General features: G+C 34.8%; 1 protein-coding gene across 4 annotated transcripts in view; it reads right to left on the minus strand.

The window, feature by feature from the left end:
* The window catches only part of htr4 (5-hydroxytryptamine receptor 4), a 139,445-nt gene that overhangs the window by 87,482 nt on the left and 27,894 nt on the right, over nt 1-24,069 (minus strand). For all 4 annotated transcript variants that reach the window (XM_023328141.1, XM_023328144.1, XM_023328143.1 and 1 more), the window contains one exon: nt 4,651-4,729. In XM_023328141.1, the coding sequence (XP_023183909.1) occupies nt 4,651-4,729 (79 nt within the window). The remainder of the gene's footprint in view (nt 1-4,650; nt 4,730-24,069) is intronic.

A 24,069-nucleotide genomic window follows, 5' to 3' on the forward strand; every position in this document is an offset into this window, starting at 1 on the left:
CACCTACTTAACAAGCTCAGGTGTGTCGTTTCATAAACATCAGACTCATGTTTTGCGTTGTAAGCTATTTTGGGTAATTAAATATTAATGAAACTTTGATGTCAAAAAATATGTAAATGTTCTTGTTAGATCTCTTATTTTGAATGCAAAATTTAATATAGACTCTTTGTATTTAGATGTAAACTCAATGATGCTGCAACTAAAGCTAAACTGAAAAAAAATCATTTTGTGAGTACGGTAGTTACTGATTTTTATATGCTAAAAGGAATCAGTGCTGTGCACAAATGTGTTTTGGGGAGATCAGTAATAAGTAACCTTTAGCATTTATGCCATTATTTAACTTAACAAGGCTGTGTTTTAAATTGAAAAGCTCAGCAAAGCTTCTGGTACTGTAACTAAATCTTGTTCTGTTTGAGTGTGAAAAGCTGCTGTAAAGTGATAGAATCTTTGGGCAAACCACAGCGATTTGTTGTACAAGAGTGACAATATTTTACGTAACGGAGACTTTCTGATTTTTGGTCTGTGTTGCAATGGAAATTTTTACTCTGCGCTTTGTGCATACAGCAGAAGAGTGGTATCACAAGATGTAGTCAGCTCTCTGACCTTTAACCCCAGGGCTGAGTGGTGTTCCAGTTTTAATTGACAAGTTTGTTTTCATCACTTAATCACAGAGTTACTAATACAGCAAATGTCAAACTTTAAAACTACAAACTACATAAAAGGAAGGATTACATACTATAAATAGGAGAGAACAGAAGACAATAGGCAAAAACTTCTTTATCCACTGAATACATGCATTTAAATGAAAAAAAACTAGATTTTTCTAAAATGTTCAATGTGGAAAAAAATACTCTAGCAGGAAGAGACCACTTCCTGCTTTTTCACTAAACATCTTTACCAAGAGTGCCAATAAACATGTCCAGCTCTGCACTTGGAGGTTTGGTAATAGCGTTTGCTAACAGTTACCAGGGGTTTTTAGAATAGTTTATTTTGTGAAAAATTAATAAACCTGAATGGTTTATGTCAGGGATGTGAGTTTAGCTCAGAATTAGGCTTAGAAATTGTGAACATAAATTATTCAGCTATACTCTGTATGAACCAAACTTGAAATTTCTGAGGGATGAACTTCCACAACACAAAAATAACTGCACTGTAAATGTTTTTTTAATGATAAAATAATAAATTATTAGTGCACTGCAGTGCTATATATGTGCTTCTGCATTTGTGACAAAACTGTCTGTCATGGTTTCTTAAAGGCAATAGCAGGATTTCCATAAAATTAAACTAACACCAGTGTGGTATCACTGCTTATTTACTCCTACATTTATTATTCAGATGCCACCAGACTAAAGGACACAAACATTTCCTCAAACACAGTTTTCATTAATACATACATTTCAGTGTATCCATCACATTATTCTTAAAGCTAACCAAATTAACACAATTGAAGGGATTTTCAGTTTTCAGGAAGAATGAGCATCATTTTGCTTTTCATTTTTAATTAATATGAAGGACAAATGGCAAAATTTTACTCTAATATGCATATATGATGGAAAATGTACCAACAGAGATGAAAGTAAACCATAAGTCACTCCTGCTGGTTCAAGTCACTCAATTTCCTCATATGCTACTGAAGAATCCAGTGTCAGACAGACATACATTTTGAAGGTCTGGTTTTATTATGTCTTATATAAGGAAAGCCTAAAATATTTGAAGTTCTGGTAATTTGAATGTTTGTACTCCTCAAACTACATGCATGAAAAATTTAACTTCCATGTTTGTCAGGGATTGTCATCTTCCTGGTAAACCAGGGAAAGGGTGGTAACCAAAGTTGGTCATAGCCCAACAACATATATTTGAAAATAATGAATACCTTAAAACTGCATTCAGTATGAAAACATTATTTACTGTTTTAATACGATATGAAAGTATAATTTCACATTTGAATATAAAATAACATTTGGGATAAGTGTTAGAATAAAATGCTCAAAAATATACCTTTGGAGTATTGTAGAAATGTGCATCGCTTTTGTCCTCTACCCGTTTCTCTTTTCAACGTCACTTTGTGAGTCAAAGCAACAGTGAGAAAAATACCAGCAAACTGTGGCTAGTAAAAAAAAGTTCTCATCTCTCATCTGCACCTTGAAATGTTTGAAACTTTACCAAGCAGAGGAAACTGCTATTTTTACAATCCAAAGCAGAAAAAATACCACCCAACAGTTTTAACGTGATCTGTGTTCAAATGAAATCAACAAGCCTGAGGGGGAAAACGACTACAGAGGCAGTGAGTAGTGAAGCAGAAATCCCACAAAGCCCATTGTTTCCTCAGCAGAGCCAAACGCTCCTTAAGAAGATGAGAATAAGCCTGAAGCAGGAATCAGGACTGCCAATTCATTTTTGAGCTGCAGACTTCTGAACTGCTGTACTTGACACTACACTATCAACGGCTGCGGTTTTACCACAAAGACAAAGATAGTAAGTGCGCACTAAAATAAGTAACTTAACATATAATATATTTATTATGTGTTTTTATGCTGAAATTAAATGACTGCTGAAGGACATATTCAGCTTTATTTCTGCACACAAGTTTATGTCCATAAAGATTGAGGATAGGTTATAAAATCAATTTTTGATGGTACTGAGATCTGAACATGAATGATTGTGGATTAAAAAAAATAAATAAATAAAAATACACAACCCAAATTCCTGCAGTTGAGGCATTTTTAATTTTAGGCAGCCCTATGAAGAACAAAACTTGATCACTTTAACATATATTAAATGGTGAAAAGAGCACAGTTAACATTTAGTGTTTTTGTTTGACAAGTACTGCAAACAAATAGAATAGAATAAAACAAGTAACAAGCTAAGCTTTTAAAGTGAACTGAACACTTAAGTGATTATACAAATTTACTACTTGCTCTCAGAAGAGAAAAAGAGCAGATGAGATATAAGTTCCAGTAAGCCCCAGTATTTGCAGAAGTAAGTGATCACAGACCCCAGGTAATATCTATGAATACTTGAATCTCCCACTGAAAACATTTATAAGTGCCTATGTTAACATTTTAAAAACCACATATATCTTATTATGAATTAAGATGAATTTAAACACATTTTCTGACCCGTTGAGCTTGTAGCATTATATAGTATATGTTCTCAACACAAGAACAAAAGGATTTTCTTTCAATGCAAAGGACAACTAGAGAAGAAACGTCTCATCTAAGCTCCTTGATAATAAAGAATGCAAGTAAACAAATGAAACTATTTAAAGAGTTGTTTTGTTTCTTAAGCTGAAAACTAGAAAGCTCCCTCTTTGACCTGTTTGCAGTTGCATTGAGAGTGAATACAGACCATTACGGGTCAGTGACTGGTCACATTAGGATGACAATGATGGGAATTTTATGGTGTGGAGGAATGTGTTACACAGCTCCCACCATCAACAAACAACAAACAAGTGCTCAACAGCTATGTGGATTTAACTGCCTCTGGTAAAGGTTCACAGATGTGCCATACAACAAGCTGTTTTGCACATTGCAATAACATCTTACAGAGACGCGATAGCATAGTACGTTATATTTTATTTGACACCCAGTAAGCATGTGAACATCAGTGTGGATGTTCAGTTCAGAGAGAACTAGATCTCAAGAAATAGTACCTCACAGCATCTGTGTTAATTAAGGTCACTGAGCTGAGCTGACATAAGAACATGACCACTTACATATTGCGTGCTATTATATGGTAGTTTAATAGCAACATTATGGAAGAATGGACTACATGAAAATGCATATCAGACAATTTCACACATGTAGCTGACAAAGACCAATTTATTGATTCTCATTGAGAAGTGATTTATTTTTATTAATGTTCAATTGCAGTAGCTTACTCTCAGTGAAAAACCTAACATTTGATTACAATATTTCTATTCAATGAGGGAAAAAATCTAAAAGAAAATTTAACTGATTGGCATGGAGATATCATTTACTGGCTTCCTGGAGAATTGGTGACATCAAAATATTATTTTTTGGTGCAGTTTTCTAACCATGATCTTTGCAGATGTCTTTAATCTCCTGCATATCCTCTTCAATGTGGGTGGCTTCATTTTAAACTCCTTGTCAAGTCCTTGTCCTGAATATTGGTCAGTTATTAAAGGAAATGGGTCTCTGTGCCACATCATATTTATATCCCAGAGGAAATAGAAAATCATCAACTCATGATTGGAAGTTCTAAAAAACTTTGATAGACTTTAAAAAAGCAAAATGTGATTACAAAACTAGTATGTTTTAGAGAACTTGTCATTTGTACAATACATTGTATTGTGCCACGCAATGTAGTACTACTTTAGTGTTTTTTTCCTCACTAAATAAATTAACTTCAATTTATTTATTTATTTTTGTGTGAGATTTATCAACTGCAGTAATGGCTGAATTTGATAATATGGTTTTACTTAGGAAGCCAACAAACTTGTCACCATCTGTACACATTCTCTTTTATGATCAGTAGTTATTCATATTTGTACTATTTGTGATATATTGTAAAAGTTATCGGAGATAAGTAACTTTCTTTGTGTGTGGTGCATTATGCAGCGTGATCATTTTTAGGAAGCTTAATCACAATGAAAGTGATTACACAACATAAACGTTGATTAATTCTTACCTCTCACTGACAAGCTCCTCCATCACCGGCATCTGGCCTGCAGCGCTGGCATTCATGTAACCATAAATGCAGAGAGTCCCTGCAGACACACAGTGAAAGTTAAAGAATCATCATAATCACTTATATTATTAAAAGAGAACTTTAAATTGCTATTATCAAGCAATTCCTTCACAGAAGATTGCATTAACATAAATGTATTAAACTGCATCACGATTATGCAAATTTAATACCTCCGTTTGACATTTTAGTACCACATTGTGTAAATCTGTTTTCACTGCAAAATTAGATCTTTGCTTTTAAAGTAGACAATTTGCCCTAAGGCGCAATGCTAAATCATACTACAATATCTACGTCTGCAAAAAAAAAAAGTCTATTGTGATAAATTAATCAGCAAGCCTGCTTACACTCACATAGCTCAAACACATGTGAGATTTCTCCTCATATTTTATATTTCATGTGTAAAAGTCAACCAGTACAGAGACTGAACAAGACATTCCCTTTGATAACATTTCCAGTGACATGCAAGTGAGATACAGAGTTTGGACAGGGAAGGTCAGCCTGGTGGAGAGGTTGGAGACAGCGGAGGATTCTGACCTCATTCATTCCCTGAATAAAAAATCTTGTTATGCTTCAACCATATGGGTAGCTGTCAGAACCGGTACGTCATGTGGTCACTTAAAGCTAACATTCCTCTGTATGAGGCCGACAGCAAAAGGAGCAAAAAGTTGTTATATCTGCATTATAAAGTGTAACAAAATACACCGTAATGCCTCAGGCAGAGGATGGTGCATGTAGTGTTATGCAACTTGTGACATAAACAACAAAGAAGAAATAGCTATAAAACATGTACAGCACATTCAATGGAGCTGTACATTGCATAATTACTTCTTGTACTAATGGACTCAAGGATGGGCTCACATGTACTGCAGTATTTTGTAAAATTAACTTCTTATTTTCATCATTTGCACTTGGCAACATGAGCAACTTTGGTGATAAAATCTGAAAATAAGGCTTCCCTTTTTTTTTTTTACAAATAATGAATAGTTTTTGTCATTTTCTCCAACTAGTTATTTTAGGATTTTGCTTGAATATTTGTGTTCATGTCGCAATAAAAATGACTTTTAAAACTAAAGGTAAACATCCACTCTTCAAAAAACTCTTAATTTAAAAAGAACTATAAGACTCCATTTTTTTTTCTGTGTGTTTTGCTGGCAAAAAAGATCTGGCAGGATACTAAAGAGAGGTCTTCCAAAAACAGTCCAAAAGCACACCTTCCCACTAAAGTGCTGGTGCAATAATTTAAAGGAATTTATGAGGTCTTAAAAGCATAACAGTTAACTATAGGATTATGTGTTTTTGCATTCCAAGTTAAACTACACAATGTCAGCTACCATGATATCTAACTCTATCCATTTAAATGTATCTATTTTTTCCCCAAAGCATCAAATCCAGCCTTAAGAGAAACCTAATGCACTATCACAAGTAACTGGGAGCCCACAGCTATCTGAACATCTTTGTAAAGGCCATCCAAATTCTGGGTGATTTTCAACAGTCTCAATCTAGCTGGATTGGGGCTTTTTCCTGTGGTTGTTTTTGTTAAGTCATTCATTTCCCTACCTGTTTAGTATCATGCATTGGCTGGAACGTTTCCCAGCTGTAATAGGGAAAGAGGCAGGATACACTTTGGCTGTGTCACAAGTTCAGCACAGGGTTAGCATGGAGAGAAAGATGACAAAGACACAAGTCCACAGTTCCACCAAAAAATTGTAGATAGATTAATTTATGTGAAATGGTGTAAAGGGGGGAAAAATACCTACAGACCAGGACAATATGCAGGTAGAATCATGGAAATATTTTCTCAACAGTTACACTGCTTACTGGGTGTTTTTCAATAAAACTAAAGCCAGATATTAATAAAAATAAGTGTGACTGAACAATGTTTTTGCAGCAATAGTGATGAAAACACGGAGGTATCCACCTCCTCCAGTTTAGACTCATCTTCACACAAGCAGACACACTTAGCTTCCCTAGCAGCTGAACACAAGCCGAAGCAGCACTCTGCTGTCACCAAGAGAAAACTAACTTAGCTTTGCTCTCTCAGAGCTTTATCTGAGCTCCTGATCGAGACCTTTCAGTCAAGTTTCACACAGACCAATACAGCTGTTGCCAATAGTACTTGTTAAGTACTAGTTAAGTACTTGTTAAGTACTATTGGAACATGTCTATTGGAACATGTCTACACTATTCTACACTATTCTTGTAGACAAAATTTTACAACCAGGTGCACCAGTGGAATTTGGAAGTACTGTATATCCAAAGTTTACTTTTACATATTCAATCTTTTGCACAGGAAGAAAGAGCAGAAGTAAAAATGTATTTATGTGTATTTCATGTGTAATTAAGACATGGTTAGGAGTTAAAGACCATCCTTCAAAATCATCTTTCTTATATAATGTTATGGCATCACATAGTTACATATCTGCTTTGTGTTCTACCACAAATAAAGATAAACAGCTTCACGTAAACAAAGCTGCAGTATTGCCTTCCAAGGAATCTAATGCTGTAGCATCTGCAATTAGATTTATAGCTACAGCAAAATATTTTTTAAACATGCCAAAAGCTTGTCACCACTGTCGCAAAATATATATGTGTGGTACAATTTCTTAGCAGAGACACAATAATAATGAGTCTCAGTTCCATACAACAATATGTAGACACTGTTGGAAGTGATGATGATTCACTCACATCAGCATGCCTTCTTGTGTCCAATTAAACCATTCTAGTATCACTTAATAAATCATGAAAACCTCCACCAGATAACCAAGCTCTTGCCAGTCCCTAATCTCTAATACAGTGCAATATTGACATACAGCACAGATTCATTAGAGCACCTCCCCTAAGTCAAGCAATATAAATGGACCTTCTTTGCAGAGTTGCTTTGAATTTATCAATCTCAGCTTGTTAAGTACTATTGGAACATTTTACAATCATAAGAGCTGTATTCTGGTTAAAAAAAATAAACCAACAATTTTAAGAAAGACTTAGGAAATGTTTCAATATTATAATATTTTTTATAAATATCTGAGAAACCTTACCAGAAGACAGGAAAAACTCCCCAACCAATACAGCTGTTGCCAATTTTGTGTTTTATTTTTTGTTGAGCCAAAATTGTGAAAGGCTTTTACCAGCTCTTGTTTTTTTTCCAGCAAAATATTCATGCCACAATTTTGGCTTTCAAGAAAGAGAGGTTGTTTGCTCTGGCTGTGATTTACATAAATATGGTTGATTTTTCTTTTAAATGGAAGGAAAGTGCCTCGTTTAAATATATAAAATTTGCATCAGCACTTGGCTTTGCAGATATTCTTGTGTAGCCAATCTGCCTTTGCACATAGGTTTGGAATAAGTTGAATGTGCAAATTCAAGTTTTACCTAAATCTTAAACTCGAGTTTTACATTTACTCCTACTAATATCTTTGTGCTTTTGTCCCTTTAATGTACCCAATGTCAGCAACATATGGGGGTGCTGTGGCTTTAAGACATCTCTTACAATCAGAAGTTTCCAAGTGGCTTCTATCCGAGCCTGAGTAAAGAAATATTTTGGTTTTGATCACCAACTGCACTTATGACAGTTTAATTGAAGTTGCTTTTGGAAACACTGCTTTATTTGCTTAAAATAAAACTAAAAAAATACAGTTTTCAAAAATGACTGTGATTTAACATTCCTAAGATTTTGATGATGGCAAAATATGCCATCAAAAGTTGGTTCAATATTTTATGTAGAAAATTGTGCATGAGCATAGATGAATTTACTGTGATGCTAGTGTAAAAGCTTCATATTTTATTCTGGGAGTGAAACGATTTGTAGTGAAATGACAACTGCAGCACATGTCAAGTTGAGCTAGCTTATCAAGCATGCTTGAATTAACAACTGTTACCTGAAATAATTATTTTTAGATTAATTTTAAACAAAGAAACTTTTAAAATAATAAAAGAAACTTAAGCATTATAGACAGTAAGACTAGGTAAACAAATACATTCCAAATAAAAAGTGGGGGAAAACCTATTTGTTTTAAAAAAAACTTCTTAAAATATTGTGTTTTACAGGGAAGTGCAGTTTTTCACCTGAAATAAACATCTCCTCCAACTTTCAAATGACTGATTCACTTGAAAACAGAAAGGAATGGACAAACCTTTAGGCTTTCTTTGACAAAGGACAGTAAAGATTTTCCACCCATAGGTTGGAAAGAGATGAGGTCCGAGCTTAAAAATCAGATAAGACCAGGAGCCGATGGCATTATAGGGTAAATCTATGTTAAGTCAGAGAAAATGAAATTCCTATCCTTAATACCTGGACATACAAGATAACATCATAAAGAACCTGAGATTTATGTTTAAAGAGTGATGTACAAAAAAAAATCAAAGATAACTTCTTTATAATGATATAAAAAATGTATCACATATTGAAGTGGTTTTAACATAATCCTGAAAAAGAAATAGCCCATCTATGTTTGCTTTACAAATTGTAACTGAAGGTCAGGTATGGGAATGGTAAGTGGTAAAAGAAACTCAGAATAGGATGGTATGCCAGGAGCATAATAGTTTCTTTCTGCTGTGTCAGATCATTTTCTGATAACTATATGGTTGGATAGAACTGTGAAACAAGCCACTGGCAGCAACACATCTATCACTGTAGTGCATCACCATATAGCTTGAGAACAAGAGTCAGATACTAACTTCCTGAACCATTTTCACAACCTGCTTAGTAAAAGCAATGACAGTTTATTTTTTTATATTTACACCAATTTAGGGGTCAGTGCTTTAATTTTTGTAATTTTTGTACGCCATGTTTCCACTAATGTCCCAAAACACAGAATTCAGGCTGTATCTTAGTTACAGTAAAGTATATTTATGTTTTGAAAAAATAATTAGATCATAGATATTCTGTATTGTCCAGGCACACAGTGCCATTTTATAGTGCGATCAAGAACCCACCCTCCCAACCCTGTTAAAAGAAACGGTAAATAAAAGTGTCTTCACTTACTGAACAAATTTCTGTCTGCCACAATAATGTGCCTGATGAGAAATAGTCAATTTGTAAAGGAATGTCCTCGAGAATAAATGACGTTAAGAAAATCATAACAGTTTACCTGTTGTTGATCTACAGTGGCAAAACATTTCTAACAAACTCAATAGAGAGTGACCCGTGAAACTATGTTGCAAACAGAAGCATTTTCGCTGATATCATGAATGTTTCACACAATTGGCCATAAGATGCTCACTGATTGTCTGGCACTGTGCTAGGTTGGATTGGATCTTAGACAGAACATATTTTTAATTGGGCATGAAAAGATTATATCTGGAGTTTCTTACTCATAAAAGCATTTTACTAAATCCCCCTTTTGCCATAGTAAAACATTGCCAGAATAAAGATATTCCTATCAAAACTGCTTACAAATAAACTGTTTCTTTTTTTCTTTTTTAAAAGATGTGTTGTCACTGGTGGCCTTTATTCATGAGTAGCTCAACAGAGAAAAGGGCAGAGAGAGAAGAGCAGACATGCAGTAAATGGCCCCAAGGCTGGGAGGGAATCAAACCTAGTACTGCATATTGTGCATGTGTTCTGTCACTGAAGCACATGGTGCCCCTTATTTTTCCTTCCTTAATTCTCAACAAGTCCTTGGTGAAATTAGAGGGTCTTTTTACATTTATTTTTGTACAGATAGAAACCTATTTTCATTTTTCAAAAGTTATACATTTTATTGTTGAATACATTTCTTTTAAAAAAATTTATTTTCTTAAGCTGAACCCTATTTTGTACAAGTCATATGATAATAATTCTCTTTAGTTCCAAACATATAAAATACAGGTGAAGCTACCCAACATACCCAACAATGATGCAGAAAAAAGAAATCTGATCATGAGACCAGGATTTTCCACAAGCCTGAACTCTCCTTGGACCCATCTTGAGGTCATACCAGTCCTACTGAGTATGTTTTATAAAAGACGCGACAGGGGAGGGGAGGCAAGCTCAACGCATGACAGAGCTAATGGGAGAGGCTGCTCAGAGGGTTTGCTGGAGCCTGTCAGCTCTGATCCAATCACACAAAGTTAGAGAAAGTAGAATTCAGAAAAAATATCATATTTGAGGAAATAGCTAAGTGACAGATAATGAGGTAAATGGGAAAATGAAAAGGGATGCTGAGTTTGAATGGTTTGGAATTTGCATTCACCAACAACTTTATGGTGAATGCATACATTATGGATAATGTATATGCAAAAAGACCTGTGGGTTATATATTTGGTGTCCCATTTTATTGCTAAAGCTAGTGCTGCATTGCAGTTTTGGCTAGTTTTGATGCCAACAGAATCCACTGTAACAATTTAAAGCTGAAAATTGATGAAACACACATTGAACACATTGTTAGAAACTCACAACTAGACGGAAATATTTTGCAAAGATGCTGTCAAAAGTACTTTCTTTAAAAAAAAATCCCTGACACCATCTCTGGAAACAGATGAGCTAACTTCCAGTTTGTAATGGTAAAGAGCCTTTGATAGCATGAGTTTGTGTTAACCTGTAAGTGTGTTTACCTTGCACACTGTTTTCCCTACGGCAATTGAGAATCAAGCTGGCAGACAGCATCACATACAATATTAAACGTTCAGCCAGAAGCTGCTCCTCTGAGTCTGAATAAAGTCATGCCAGGATGTTCCTAGATTGATGTAATATTCCTATCCAGAGACTACGTTAATCCCACTCTAAGTTTTCTGCTGGAGAAATGGATCCAAGTGCCAGCTGTACATCTGCTTTTTGTTGTTTTGTTTATCGGCCCTTTATTAACTCTTAAGAGGAAGGCATATTGTTTTTTGCAAAATACAATACCAAAGTGACTTACTATGAAAGGATATTGTGGTAGAAATGATGACCTACTGTACTGACCCTCATTTAACTTGAACTAAACACACACTAGCCTTATTTTTTTTCTGTACAAAATAAATACTTAGTTTTCTCTGAGGCACAAGTTGATAAAATTCTAAGAAGTAAAATGTTAAAAAGTTTTAAAAGGTATAAGGTAAGATAAAAACAAATAATTGAAATATTTGTTTCCACTTACTTGATATTTAAGTGGAAAGGAAGATATTACAGTTTGAGGAGGAAATCCGAGTCATCCTTATCTTCTAAATATCTAAATTTTATCCTTAAGGGGAATTCTGATGTATCCTGGTGGATCAGCTTGCTATACTTTTTATTAGTGGAGATATGAAGCTCCTCCATTAAGGACTGGGTCTGCTCTCGTGTTCTACTCCCAGTGGGGCAAACCCATAAAACCTCCAAAAGGCAGCATTTAGGAAGCATCCCAAACCACGTGTCCAAACCACCTCAATAGACTCCTTTCAAAGTGCAATTTAGAAGTGCTATTACCAAGCAGAAAGAACAGCACCTTATCACTAAGGTTCAGCCCAACTAGCCAACACAGGAAACCCATTTAAGTAGCCTGTATACAGAATCATGTTCTTCTAAACATGATTAATGTATCATGACCAAAGGGTAGAGCTGGAAAGTAAATGAAGCGGTAAGTCAAGAGCTTTATATATAACAGGAATCAGCAATCACTGTGGACCACTCTGCTAGTTTAATATGGGCACATAAAAATCAAGAGCCTTGCTTTTCTAGTCACCTTCTTCTTCACTTTGACAGGATGGATAGGTACTCCTATTATTGCAAGTAATAAGTACGCATAGATTTCCAAACCAGACACCTTTCACTGTAAGATTATTTCTGAAGATCATGATTATGAGCACAACAAATATCATCAGTGACAAAGCAAAGTCCAGGTGAAGTGCAAACAAAAAACATCAGCTCAACATTGTGCCAAAAAGGCAGACACGGCTCTTGTTTCGAAGATACCCTAAAATTAAACCATCAATTTAAAAACTAACAATTCACCCACAGAAATGGTTGAAATGGAAATGGTTGTAAGGCCATTTGGAAACAACAAAAAACACCTGAACTTAAAAGTTAACCTAAATGATCTAATTAAGAGAACAACAAAGATACAGATCTGGTTCACCGTTCCATAACCTACAAAGAATAACCTGCTCCTCCTTAATTGACGTCAAACAATTGATTGGAGCCTTCTCTTTAACACCCTTAAGTAGATTTTCCAAAGAACACAGAGAGATGTGATCCCCTGCCATTTTCCAGGTAACACTGAAGAGGCTCGTCAACAATATTCTGCAACTTCAGCAACTCAGGTCAACAACTACTTGAGAGGTAAGGGTCTTTTCCTTCTCTAAGACATATTTGCAGAAAAAAATGTGGAACTCTCTTGTAAACCCAAAGCTAACAACATAAAGTCTGGGCTACAGAGACTTTCTTTCGCAGTAAATCTGAAAGAATGACATCATCTTTCCCGGCCATTCTCTGCAAACACTACAACTTTACCATCACTAGCTTGTCTGCAGTTTATGTCTGCTTGTGTATTCTGGAAACAAGTTTGAGATGTGCTAGGTTATGGAATACTTTTCAGCGGCAATGTCTCAGTAAAACATAAAATAATCTAGTCCTTATGATCCCATCCCTTGTCAATTCAGCTTACACTCTTTATATTTTATAACTTCCCCTAGAAGTTATAAATATAAATGAATAGTGTTGTCACCACAATTGCAGGATTATATAGCATATTTGACAAAGTGGCAGAGGACAGAGAGAAATATTGAACTTACTGAATGGAAATCAAACATTTGTTGCTGAAAAACAACTAAAAGGGAACGAGAAAATTACCAAAGGACAGAAGCCGTGAGCACAAATAGCAAAATTACTGAAAACTCTAGACAACCTTAGACTGACTGACTGACTGGAGTATTGTGTGGGTGGAGAGTTCATCTCTGTTTGTCAAACTCCAGCTTGGAATGAGTTCAGGTCTCCTGAGGTTCAGCCAAAGGTTTCTAGTAAAGATGGGGGTAATTATCAAAACTACGCTCCTGTGCACAGCAAACACTGACTGACCTCAATACAGAGGCCTCATCAAGGAATTAAAGCAAGCAGTTATGCACTCTCCTGTACACAGCATATGGCTGCAATATCCTAACACTACATTGCCATTTACAACAGGTCAATATAAACATGTTTTGCACAATCTGTTAATTTAAGATATAATTTCACTTTTTCCAGACCAATTTTATCATCAATCAATATTCAGACAACTTTTACACACTAAAAGTTATTTTATAAGAACATAGTGCATGACTCATACACTGTACACATTTTTTAGTATTTATAATTCAAACACACTGCTGGTGTCTTCCTAATGGGAATTTGTTTAATTCTGGTAGATTTCAAATTTATGAAGATATTTTAAATTTATTTATTTATTTTTTAATAATAAACAATGTATTGTTCATGGGGCTTAAAGTTTACAATAAGATGGCAGAGAAAGTACATGAGTAACTGAAGTTTCCTCTGGTTGTTGGAAATACAGACATATAGATTAAAACTAAAGTCGACCAGCTTAGAGTGACATGTTGGTTAAGCAACTGGGTACTTGTGCAGATAGTTTGACTAATTAACCAGCTAATATCGATTGGCTATACTTTTATTATTTCATGAAAAGCAAAAAGTATAGTACTATGTACAATTAGAATATTTTAGCATATTTTCTTGAATAACAAACATATGCAAAATTTTTCATTTGCATATTCAAATATATTGATTTTGTTTATGTATCTACATTATGAAAAATCATATCACATCAGTAAATATTGGATATAAATACCATGACAATTCCGGTAATAATTTAAATGGCAATAACTGTAATAACCTAATCATTCTGCAATGCTGTGATTATTGTTGATTTTCAATTTGAAAACAACAATTGTTGTGATGATCAAAATTGATTATTCGATTACTTTTACTTCACAACACCAAAGAGCTGCAAAAAATTTTTCTAGCTAGTAGAAAGTACTAAATTATTTTTTTCAAAACTTATCATGGCTTCAATAGTCTCATGGGAAAAAGCATTAAAGAACAACTGAGAAGTGTACAAATTATATTTTCTAGAGAAACATATCATCCAATCACATTAGAAAACATTAGCCAGTGACGGGAACAGCTCTTTGTCAAACAGAAGCTTTCAGACTAAATCTCAGTCACAGTTGGGAGACAAACTCAGAATTCAGTTCTAACACAAGTACAGATCAACAAACCATAGAAATATAAAACAATATTTTATCAATTATTTCAACAAATGTCAGATATAACAGTCAACCGTTTTTCAGTTTAATGCATCATAACATGGTATTTTTAAACAACATAACTTGAGAATTACAAAGTATTTCAAATAGAATCTCCCAAGCTTAGAAAATCATATAAAAATTAAAGCATCAATTACAATTAAAATGTTATGCATTTTCTTATCTCTATTAGTATTTTATAATTGTATAATCTGCATTTTGTTCCTTAACATCTTCTCTTGTTCTGAATAACTTTAATGCAATTAATCTCTGATTTACCTTCAATAGGAAGAGGGAAGTAAGAAGGCATAATATATGTTCAATGCTTCACAAAAATAAAAATCTGAAGGTCAATCTCCTGCCTCCTACAGCCAGAAGCAACCTAATTAACCGGAGAGTGAAGTACTTGGTCTCAACGTAACAGCACAATGCCAATTATATGTTAATTATCAATCTTTTTATTTTCCAATTATGAATTAAGTAGCTGAAGATGACTGATTAGCCAGCTGAAATTTAAATTAGACTGAACGCTTAATTTCAGCAACCAAAATTAAGAGAAGACTTTAAATGACTCCCAATAAATGAGTCTCTCCAAATAATGGTGCTCTCACAGAACACAACATGAAAAAAAGCTGCCAGGGGCATCTTCAAAGACTAAACCAACAATCTGTCTTTCATTACATCTTTTATCAAATAAGCAGTGCAAATCTAGGTGTAAGAAAGAGATGTAATTGTGGTTGGCAGCTAAAAAGAATAACACATTTTATTTGATAGCACCTTTCAAGACACCCAAGGACAAAAAACAAAACAAAAAAAAGTATAAACTAAAAATGAAAACAGATGAAGTGGAAAAAACTAACTAAGAGATTACAGTGAATAATAAAAACAATATGAACAGATACAAGACAAGATATAAAGACAAGATAGTCTTTAAGTTACGATATAAAGTTAAGACAAGGTATAAACCATTAAAAGTAAGCCTAAGTTAGGCATTCAAAATATGGAGAATATTTTTGAATGCCTAAAAATATTAGGCATTCAAAGTTTTGTCTATGAAAAATTTATGTCTATTTTTTTATAGACAAAATTTACTTGAATACAGATAAAGATATCTCATCATTGCTTAGTTATACCACTTTTCAAATATGCTTTTTTGTCATTACTTTTCTGCATTTACTGCATCTGTTTTGGTGTTCTTGTTACCAATTGCTCTCTATAAAAGCATAAAAGGCAAGTTAAACATTGGAAATTTAAATAAATGAAAATTTAACAGCAAATTTAAAAAGACATAATATAAGAACCCTTATTTCTGTTTTTCATGTATATTTCTAATTAAATTCACCAACATTTATTTTTCTGGAGGCAAATTGAGTCTTTAAAACTTTTTATGCTTTTTTCATCATATTTTTTCTATTATTTCTTTATAAATATTTTTGACAGAATGTGAAGGTGTGGTGGAAAGGAACTGGCTGCAATGATTTTAAAAATTAATGTATCAGTTGTGGAAACTTAGAATTTCTTTTGCATGTAATTTCTCAAAAAAAATTATTTTTACCTTTCTATTTTTTTAAACTTGTGGGGCCAAAATTCAACCGGTGAAGACTAGAACAGTTGCCGATCCACTACCACCACCTTCTATTCCTCTATTCTACTTTTCTTTTGATGTCAGCGTGAGTTTCATTTCCGATTCACTCCTTTTCATCATGTGTGTTTCAACCAGCAGACCTAACCGGGTTCTTTGAAATTTTTTTTTACATCTGCAGTGACTTCTGTATTTCTATTTCCTGGAAGTCAAGCTGCATGGTGGAAACATGGCACAGCTCAGTACTTTCATGCACAGTGGGTGGCACTCTGCATTAATGAGATGAGTCAAATGACATTTATGGAAATGCTCCCCTTCTTAATTGTCTCCACAAATGCTCATGCATTTTTAAATGTCGGCAATGAAAACCTAATCCCCACCATAAGTAAGAAAGTGTAAACATTCTCTATTTGGCTACAGAATTACTAGAGTCACATAAAACTTAAAATGAAAGTGGAGACTAACTTTAAAGTTACATGGAAGCAGCAATCAGCAGAGCCATCTGATGAGGACAGTGGAGTACATTTTAATTTCTGCTACTTCTGGTTTCTGCAAAAATCTGGGAAGACCAAATGTCTAAATATCACATTGGAGATTTTGGGCAATGGCCAGTTCTAAGGTATCATAGTATACAAAGGCTTGAAAACGTTTAAAAACTGCATCAGCAGCGTGGACGTCCCATTATACCATATTGCTCGTAGCATTGACGTCACCCAATGCAGATGGAGGGCAGGAAGTAAATGCAGCCCATTTATTTCTTTTGATCTAGCATCAAAATGTCTAAAGTGTCCTGTAGGGTTGTTCCAACCATTCTAATAGAGAGAAAGGCGAACGTTAATTTCGTGTTTCGAAGGTAGTTGGTCACAAGGAAGTTAATTTTAAAAAGCTACCAAAATAGAGGAGAAAAGTGGATTAACAATCTAAGGCTAAAACCAGGCGGTGTGAAAACTAACAATGTCAGAGTTTTCAGCGCCCACTTTCTAACAGGTAACAATCTCATTGTTTAAAGTGTATTTTCAGATATTTTATTGGACAGTTACTTAGAAGGACAAGCATTCATATGTAAGGTAAGATATATTATTTTTACGCCCTAGCTTGGTAGTCCCCAGAGTGTTAATGTTGTTAGCAGCTCGCTCAGTGCCAAGTCCCAGACAGAAAATAAATATAACCTACCCAGCCATACAGTCACAGTGAGCTGTGACTATTCCCCAACATGGTTCGTGTCATGGAGGTTTTTGTAGAACGCTGCTAATGGTTGACCTACTTCGTACTTGAATCCAGCGTCCCACATCGACTCAATATTAATGTACAACTTCAGCATGAATTTGAGTTTACAGAACTTAATACATATTTACAGAGCTAAATAAATTATTTACCAGGAGATCCAACCACATAGAAATAACATGTTGTTAGCGATAGCATTGTTATCATAGACTAATTACTTAAAATAGCACACTCACTACTCACCTGGCAGAAACAAGTCCACAGTCATTTAATGCTTCTTTTGATCCTAATTGGTTGACTCTACCTGAAACAAAATAATTGAATGCTCCAGGGTTTTGAAAACTTTCATTTGACTTGTCGTATAATATAAACTCTGCAGAACCTGCTAGTTAGATATGTGGATTGCCTCGACACCAGGTAAATCCTCAAGATTATAAGAAAAGTCTTTTTTTACCAAAATAATATGGATCATATCCTAAATATACACATATTTTTACAAGATGCCTTGTCTTTTCCAGCCTATTTAGGGCATTAATGCACTCATTGAGATCCATTTTGCTATGTTTTGAAACAGAGAAATCCACTTCCGGACCTCCATCTGAATTTCGCACGTCATCCGGGTCATGTCACTGGAACCCAGTAAGCAGCTGAAAACCATTCGGTCCACCATTCCTTCCCCACTGTAGCTGCACGAAAGACCTTTATCTTACCAGATAAAACATTTAATTCATGAGTCCTCTCCAAATTTTTAGTTCTGATTTTTTTAAAAGTTGCATTGCAGAACGTTACATTGTGCACTCAGTTCTGCATATAAACATTGGTTATGTGGTAAAAAAAAAAAAAGGTATTTTTATTTATATAGCACATTTCCAGCAATGAGGCAATATAAAGTGCTTTACAAGAATTAAAAGGAAATACAAACAAAATAACAAACCAAAAAAAGAGCAAAATAATCTAATGTTGATCTTAAATGTAAATGTGGGTGGGTATTTCTTCGGTAGCCAAATACCAGACTCAAATTACATGTTCACATACTGTATGCACCCATCAATTAGCCTGATGTAGCTTACGCCTGCTTATGAGTTTGTCTTTATGTTCCACCAATGTGTTTTGTTTTGTTTGCTTTTTTAATTACACCATCGTTTGTCTATCTCCCCAATGAGCACTGATTAAATATCTGAACTGTTGGAGTGAAATGACCTGAGGGCAGTCAGGGGGTAATCAACCAGAATGAAAATCCTAGCAGACAGTAAAAGGGGTTCTCCACAATCCCAACTATTACAACATGTTTTATTGAAAGAAGGAACCTACCCAGACTGTGTTTAAACACTAAATATCAAAATCAAATATTCAATGCTTTCAATCTTAAAGTAAATATGCTTATAATAAACAGCAATGCAAATGACCACAACCATTTGCATTTTATATATATTATCTGCTTTGCTTTTTGTTTAGTAAACCATCTGGGATCCTAACCCTATTTCTAACTAGATCAATTATCATCTGGCTCCAATGGTCTGAAGGCCAAAACCAGAGCAAACTCTCATCGCCTATCCTTTTCCCTGTCACAGTTTTCCTGGAGGCAGTTGTAATTACCCACTGGACATCTGGACAGAGTTTCTGTCAAAGTAAAGGGACACCTATAACTCTGTTTGTTTGCATTTGACAGCTGTAATTAAATTTGTCTGACTGTTGGGGAGGCACAGTTCAGCTGTCAACTGTGTGGACTTGTAGCCTGGGTAATATTTCACAGTGGCAGTGACACAGTGTGAACAGACATGGCCAGCACAAAGCTACCCTATGCCGCCATTCTGGCAGAGAGGATGCTGATCTCCTGAATACACTTCCACACCTTCTGATGAATTTTCGAATTTAATTTAAATGCTAATTTGAGTTTGATGGCAGTCTTGGGGCCCCTCTCTTTGAATAAGCAGATGGATGCGCCTCCTCTGGTTGCTGCGTTGTATTTAGCTTGAGTAAGCCTCTTTTCATTCTGTTGATTCCTTCAGCACCTCTTCTTCACATGGAGGCCTCAGCAGTAGGAGTGTTACGCCCAATTTCCTAAACGGATAATAACGAGCATCCTGTGGTCTCTAGGTACATGTTAGGATGCTGTGCAGCTCATAGTCTCTTTACCTCCACTGATGAAATCTACTGAGTCTTTTATACAATTTATATTTGTATGTTGCTGTTCCATACTCATTTAAGTATTGATCACAGAATTTGAATGAGCTCCTGAATCATTTATGGACGTATATAACAGGGAGATAGAAAAGGGTAAAGGAGAGAAATTTTAAAATACCAAGTGCAGTAGAAGTTGAGGAGATAGAGCCACAGATAATAAATATCAATGAGGAAACGGGCACTAAAAATAAAAAGACAGGGGGCAAAAGGGCAATAGGGTTGAAATGAACACATTGGAGGTAACCAGAAGTTATTTGAGTCTGTGTCTTTTCATGCTATTGATTTCTAATTTTACCCGACATGGTATTATGCTTCAAGGACACTGATCCCTGTTAATGTCAGTATGAACTCCGTTAAAGATCTCTGACTGAGAATAAACTCTGACTTGATGGCAAAAAAAGAGGTCATGTAATTAAAGATTTTTTTTTTTACTTATGAGTAGAATTCTTCCAACACAGAATTTGCCGACAAAATGTCATAGGAGACATTTCAATTACAGAAAGACAAAAATTGCTCACCTAAAATGACTACTGGAGCATTAGATAACAAAGCTTTACAGGTGAATAAAAAAGAATATCATTTATTTCAATAATTTAGTAGAAAAGTGAAATTCATATTGTTTTTAATTATTACATAAGGAGTGACATATATTGGTGTAATATACGTCATGTACTGTATGTGTTCTTTGTTATAATTACACAAAATAATTTCCATTACAAAGATAGTTTTTATACTCGACAAGCTGGGAACCATTGAAATAGATGCAAACTTGATAGCACACACAAACCTGATCTACAAACTGGATTGTGACATTATGATGAGAAGAATGGCAGCTGCAATAAGCTTAGCACGTCTGCCTTCATGAATATGCAAAATACATGCAGGACATCAGAAAGTGGAAAATATTGGGCAAAGGATACTCTCTGTAAAATGAGCATTTGAGTTAATTTCTGTCTGTAAAGCAACAAGGGTTGTATATAAAGTGCTGTCTTCGTCAGCATAAACAGAGTAACTGTCCATCTCAGGCCTTCTGAAAAATGGTGGGGAAATTCACAAGGAATGGACTGCAGATGGAGTCGGTGCTTCAAGAACAATTTCACATCATGGATCCAAGACATCTGCTTCAGCTGTCAAATTCATTGTATTAAGCTACTCCTCAACCAGAAGCTAATATAAGTCAGCTTTGTTAAAAAAAAAAAAAAAAAACTGGATTGTAGCTCAGGGGTCCAAAGTTATTTTTCAGGTTACAGTAAATGCTGCATTTAATTTCAAAATTAAGGTTCCAGAGTCTGGATGAGGAGTGGAGAGGCACAGAATCCAAGATTGAGTTCAAGCTTGTCATCATTGTCAGTGATGGTTTAGGGAGCTGTGTCATGTGCTGGTGTTGGTCTGCTGTGTTTTATTAACTCCAAGGTCAGCTGTCTATCAGGTTATTTCAAAACACTTCATGCTCTTCTCTGCTGACAACATGGAAATGCTGATTTCATTTTCCAGAAGGACGTGGCACCTTGGCAAAAGTACAATCACCTAGCTTAATCACTATGACTTTATAGTTTTGACTGACCAGGAAAACGTAACTCCATATATAATCTATGAGCATACTCAAGAGAAAGATAGTGTACACAAACACAAAAAATGAGATTTTAAAGCAGTTTTGGCTAGCTTAATGCCACCACCTCTGATCCTTGCCACATTAATGCAAACATTCATGTAAAAGAACCACAACCAAAGAATGAGTACATATATTATACAATACTTCTCAGTATTTGCTTTAAACCATAATCATCAATATTATCAGAAATAAACATTATGTTACTCTATGGCAGATAAACTATGAATTTAACTTTTTTGACTGAATTATTGAAACCAGATACTCTGATTCAATGAGATGTACCTGTTTCAGTATAAAACACCTGTTCATGTCCATTTTTCTTCTGATATAAAAGTGTCAGAAAATAATTTTTTGTATCTTAGTCTTGTTTTGTACCATCATTCTTGACAACATTTAGAAGATTTTTCATTATCTGCTTCATTATATGCTGGGGACCTAAAAACACCCAAGGGCAAAAATGTACGTCAGCTGGTATTTGGCTCAGATATTGGCTTGAACTGAATGTCAGAACACTCGATAACAGATGTTATTACCTGTTGGCACATGCACTCTGAGCAGACATCAAAAATCTGACCTTTCCTACAAACTGACTCTCTGGCTGTCCATCTTACTGTCTGTCTATTGATGGTTGCTGTGTAAATCCACAGGACCTTTCTAAGTGCCATGCTGGAGGGTAACTCCAGCATGCCACCTAAACAGAGACCTAAACAGAAGAGGCCATAAAAAGCTGCTCCACTGTCCAAAGTGCACAACGAGAGAGTGACTCACAACCATATAAACTTTGTCACTGAGGATTGTAAAATCTATAACCAGAGAGCCTCTCATACACACTGAAAAAAACAACACCTTTGAAGCATCAGTAATATAAATGCCACGGTCAGTTAGTTGCGGTGTAAAAGCAAAGCTGAACTTTAATAGGTACCATAAAGAGAAGAGTAGAAGAGCACAGCAGATGGAAGACAAATGTTAGGGAATGTGATGATGATTCTACAGGACACTTCTGTAGGTTGGGGTTATGTAATAAGTCATAGCCTCCTCTGTGTCCTTGAAAATAATAATAAAAAATTTACAGAGTTCCTTTTCCCTTAAGATAAAGACAAGAATTTCTTCATATCTGGGATGGTAGCAGACAGACAGGAGGCACTCTAAATAAAATACTGCTTATAAAATGATAAAAGTACATAATTTGTCCACTCAGTAACATTACCTAAAATCGTCCAACACAATATTACTCTTCTAAACCATTACTATTTTTTGCAAAGTCCTTGAAGTGATTAAACTTTAAGATGAAAAAAAATTAATTTCTCAATTAAACTAGCAGAGTAACAGTTACAGTGTAAAGTTTAACAAAAAAATCAAAAGAAAATATTGATTGCCATAAACAAATCATTACAAGTGAATTTCTGCATAAGAACTAAGAGAGTAAATTACTTTCATCAATTCTATTATTGGATGTCCTATTATTGGATGTCCGTATCCAATCCTTGGAAGCACCTGATAGTGGGCTGGATGGATGGACTGACAGACAGACAGATACATAAACAGATGGTTGGTTGATTGTAATGTAGGAGGATGAAAATACATCCAATGGATGGACAGTCAGATGCATTTTTAAACCATTTTTGTTCTAATAAATTGCTAAAAAAACACCCAACTGACATTTTTTTAACAGGCATGCTAGTCAACCAAACTAAACTCTATTTCTTTCTTTGAAGCTTTTGAAAAACTATGGACTATCATAGCACTTTAGAAATGTAGCCTTCTTCAAGTACATCAGTTTTGTTCTCAGAATTAAAAGGTGTACAATCTTATTTTAAAATACCAACTTTTTACTCAAAGAGTTATTCTAAGCATGAAGATGAATTCTGCCGCAGAGTGACTCTGTCACCAAAGACTTGTTTGGAAACCAAAAGCCCATTAAAGACTCAACCAGAGCAAACCATTAGAAAGTGACATAAAGGCCTGTAAACACAAAGAGAATCCACAGACACAAGAGAACAGCGGGGATGGTTCAACCACAGCCAGCATGTGTTCCCAATCCCATTAGCTTCACTGGTTGTTTCTTTTGACCCGCATCAAAAGGAACTACAAGCATGTAGGTCACAGACATGCCTGCAGACAACTACAGCTCATTAGTGACCATCAAAAGTGTACCTGAATAAGTCGGCCAGAATAAAAAAATATAAAAAAAACTCATGGCAAGAAAATTATGCAGTCAGTTTTTGAATAAATTGTACAGATACGCCTTTTATTTAGACAAGAATTTGTTCACCTTTTAAATTGCTACCCAGCAATCCTCTGAATGCAACACAAACCTTTAAGGAACATGTTTTTCCTCTTTACTTCTATACATAGATAAATTAATATAAAAGGAGACTGACATCAAACAAATATTTAAACATATTTGTTTGTACTTTCAAATTAAATTAATAAACCAATTAGTCCATTTTTGAAATAGGCAAATATATGATAAGACATTTTAAATAACCAATGTTATCAAGGCAGCAATTTCAAACCCTTATACAAAGTAAAGTCATAAGTACTAATTTTGAGATGTTTTGTTATAGATACAATTGATGTGACT

This window comes from Xiphophorus maculatus, chromosome 23 (assembly GCF_002775205.1).
Source record: "Xiphophorus maculatus strain JP 163 A chromosome 23, X_maculatus-5.0-male, whole genome shotgun sequence".
Lineage (NCBI taxonomy): Eukaryota > Metazoa > Chordata > Actinopteri > Cyprinodontiformes > Poeciliidae > Xiphophorus > Xiphophorus maculatus.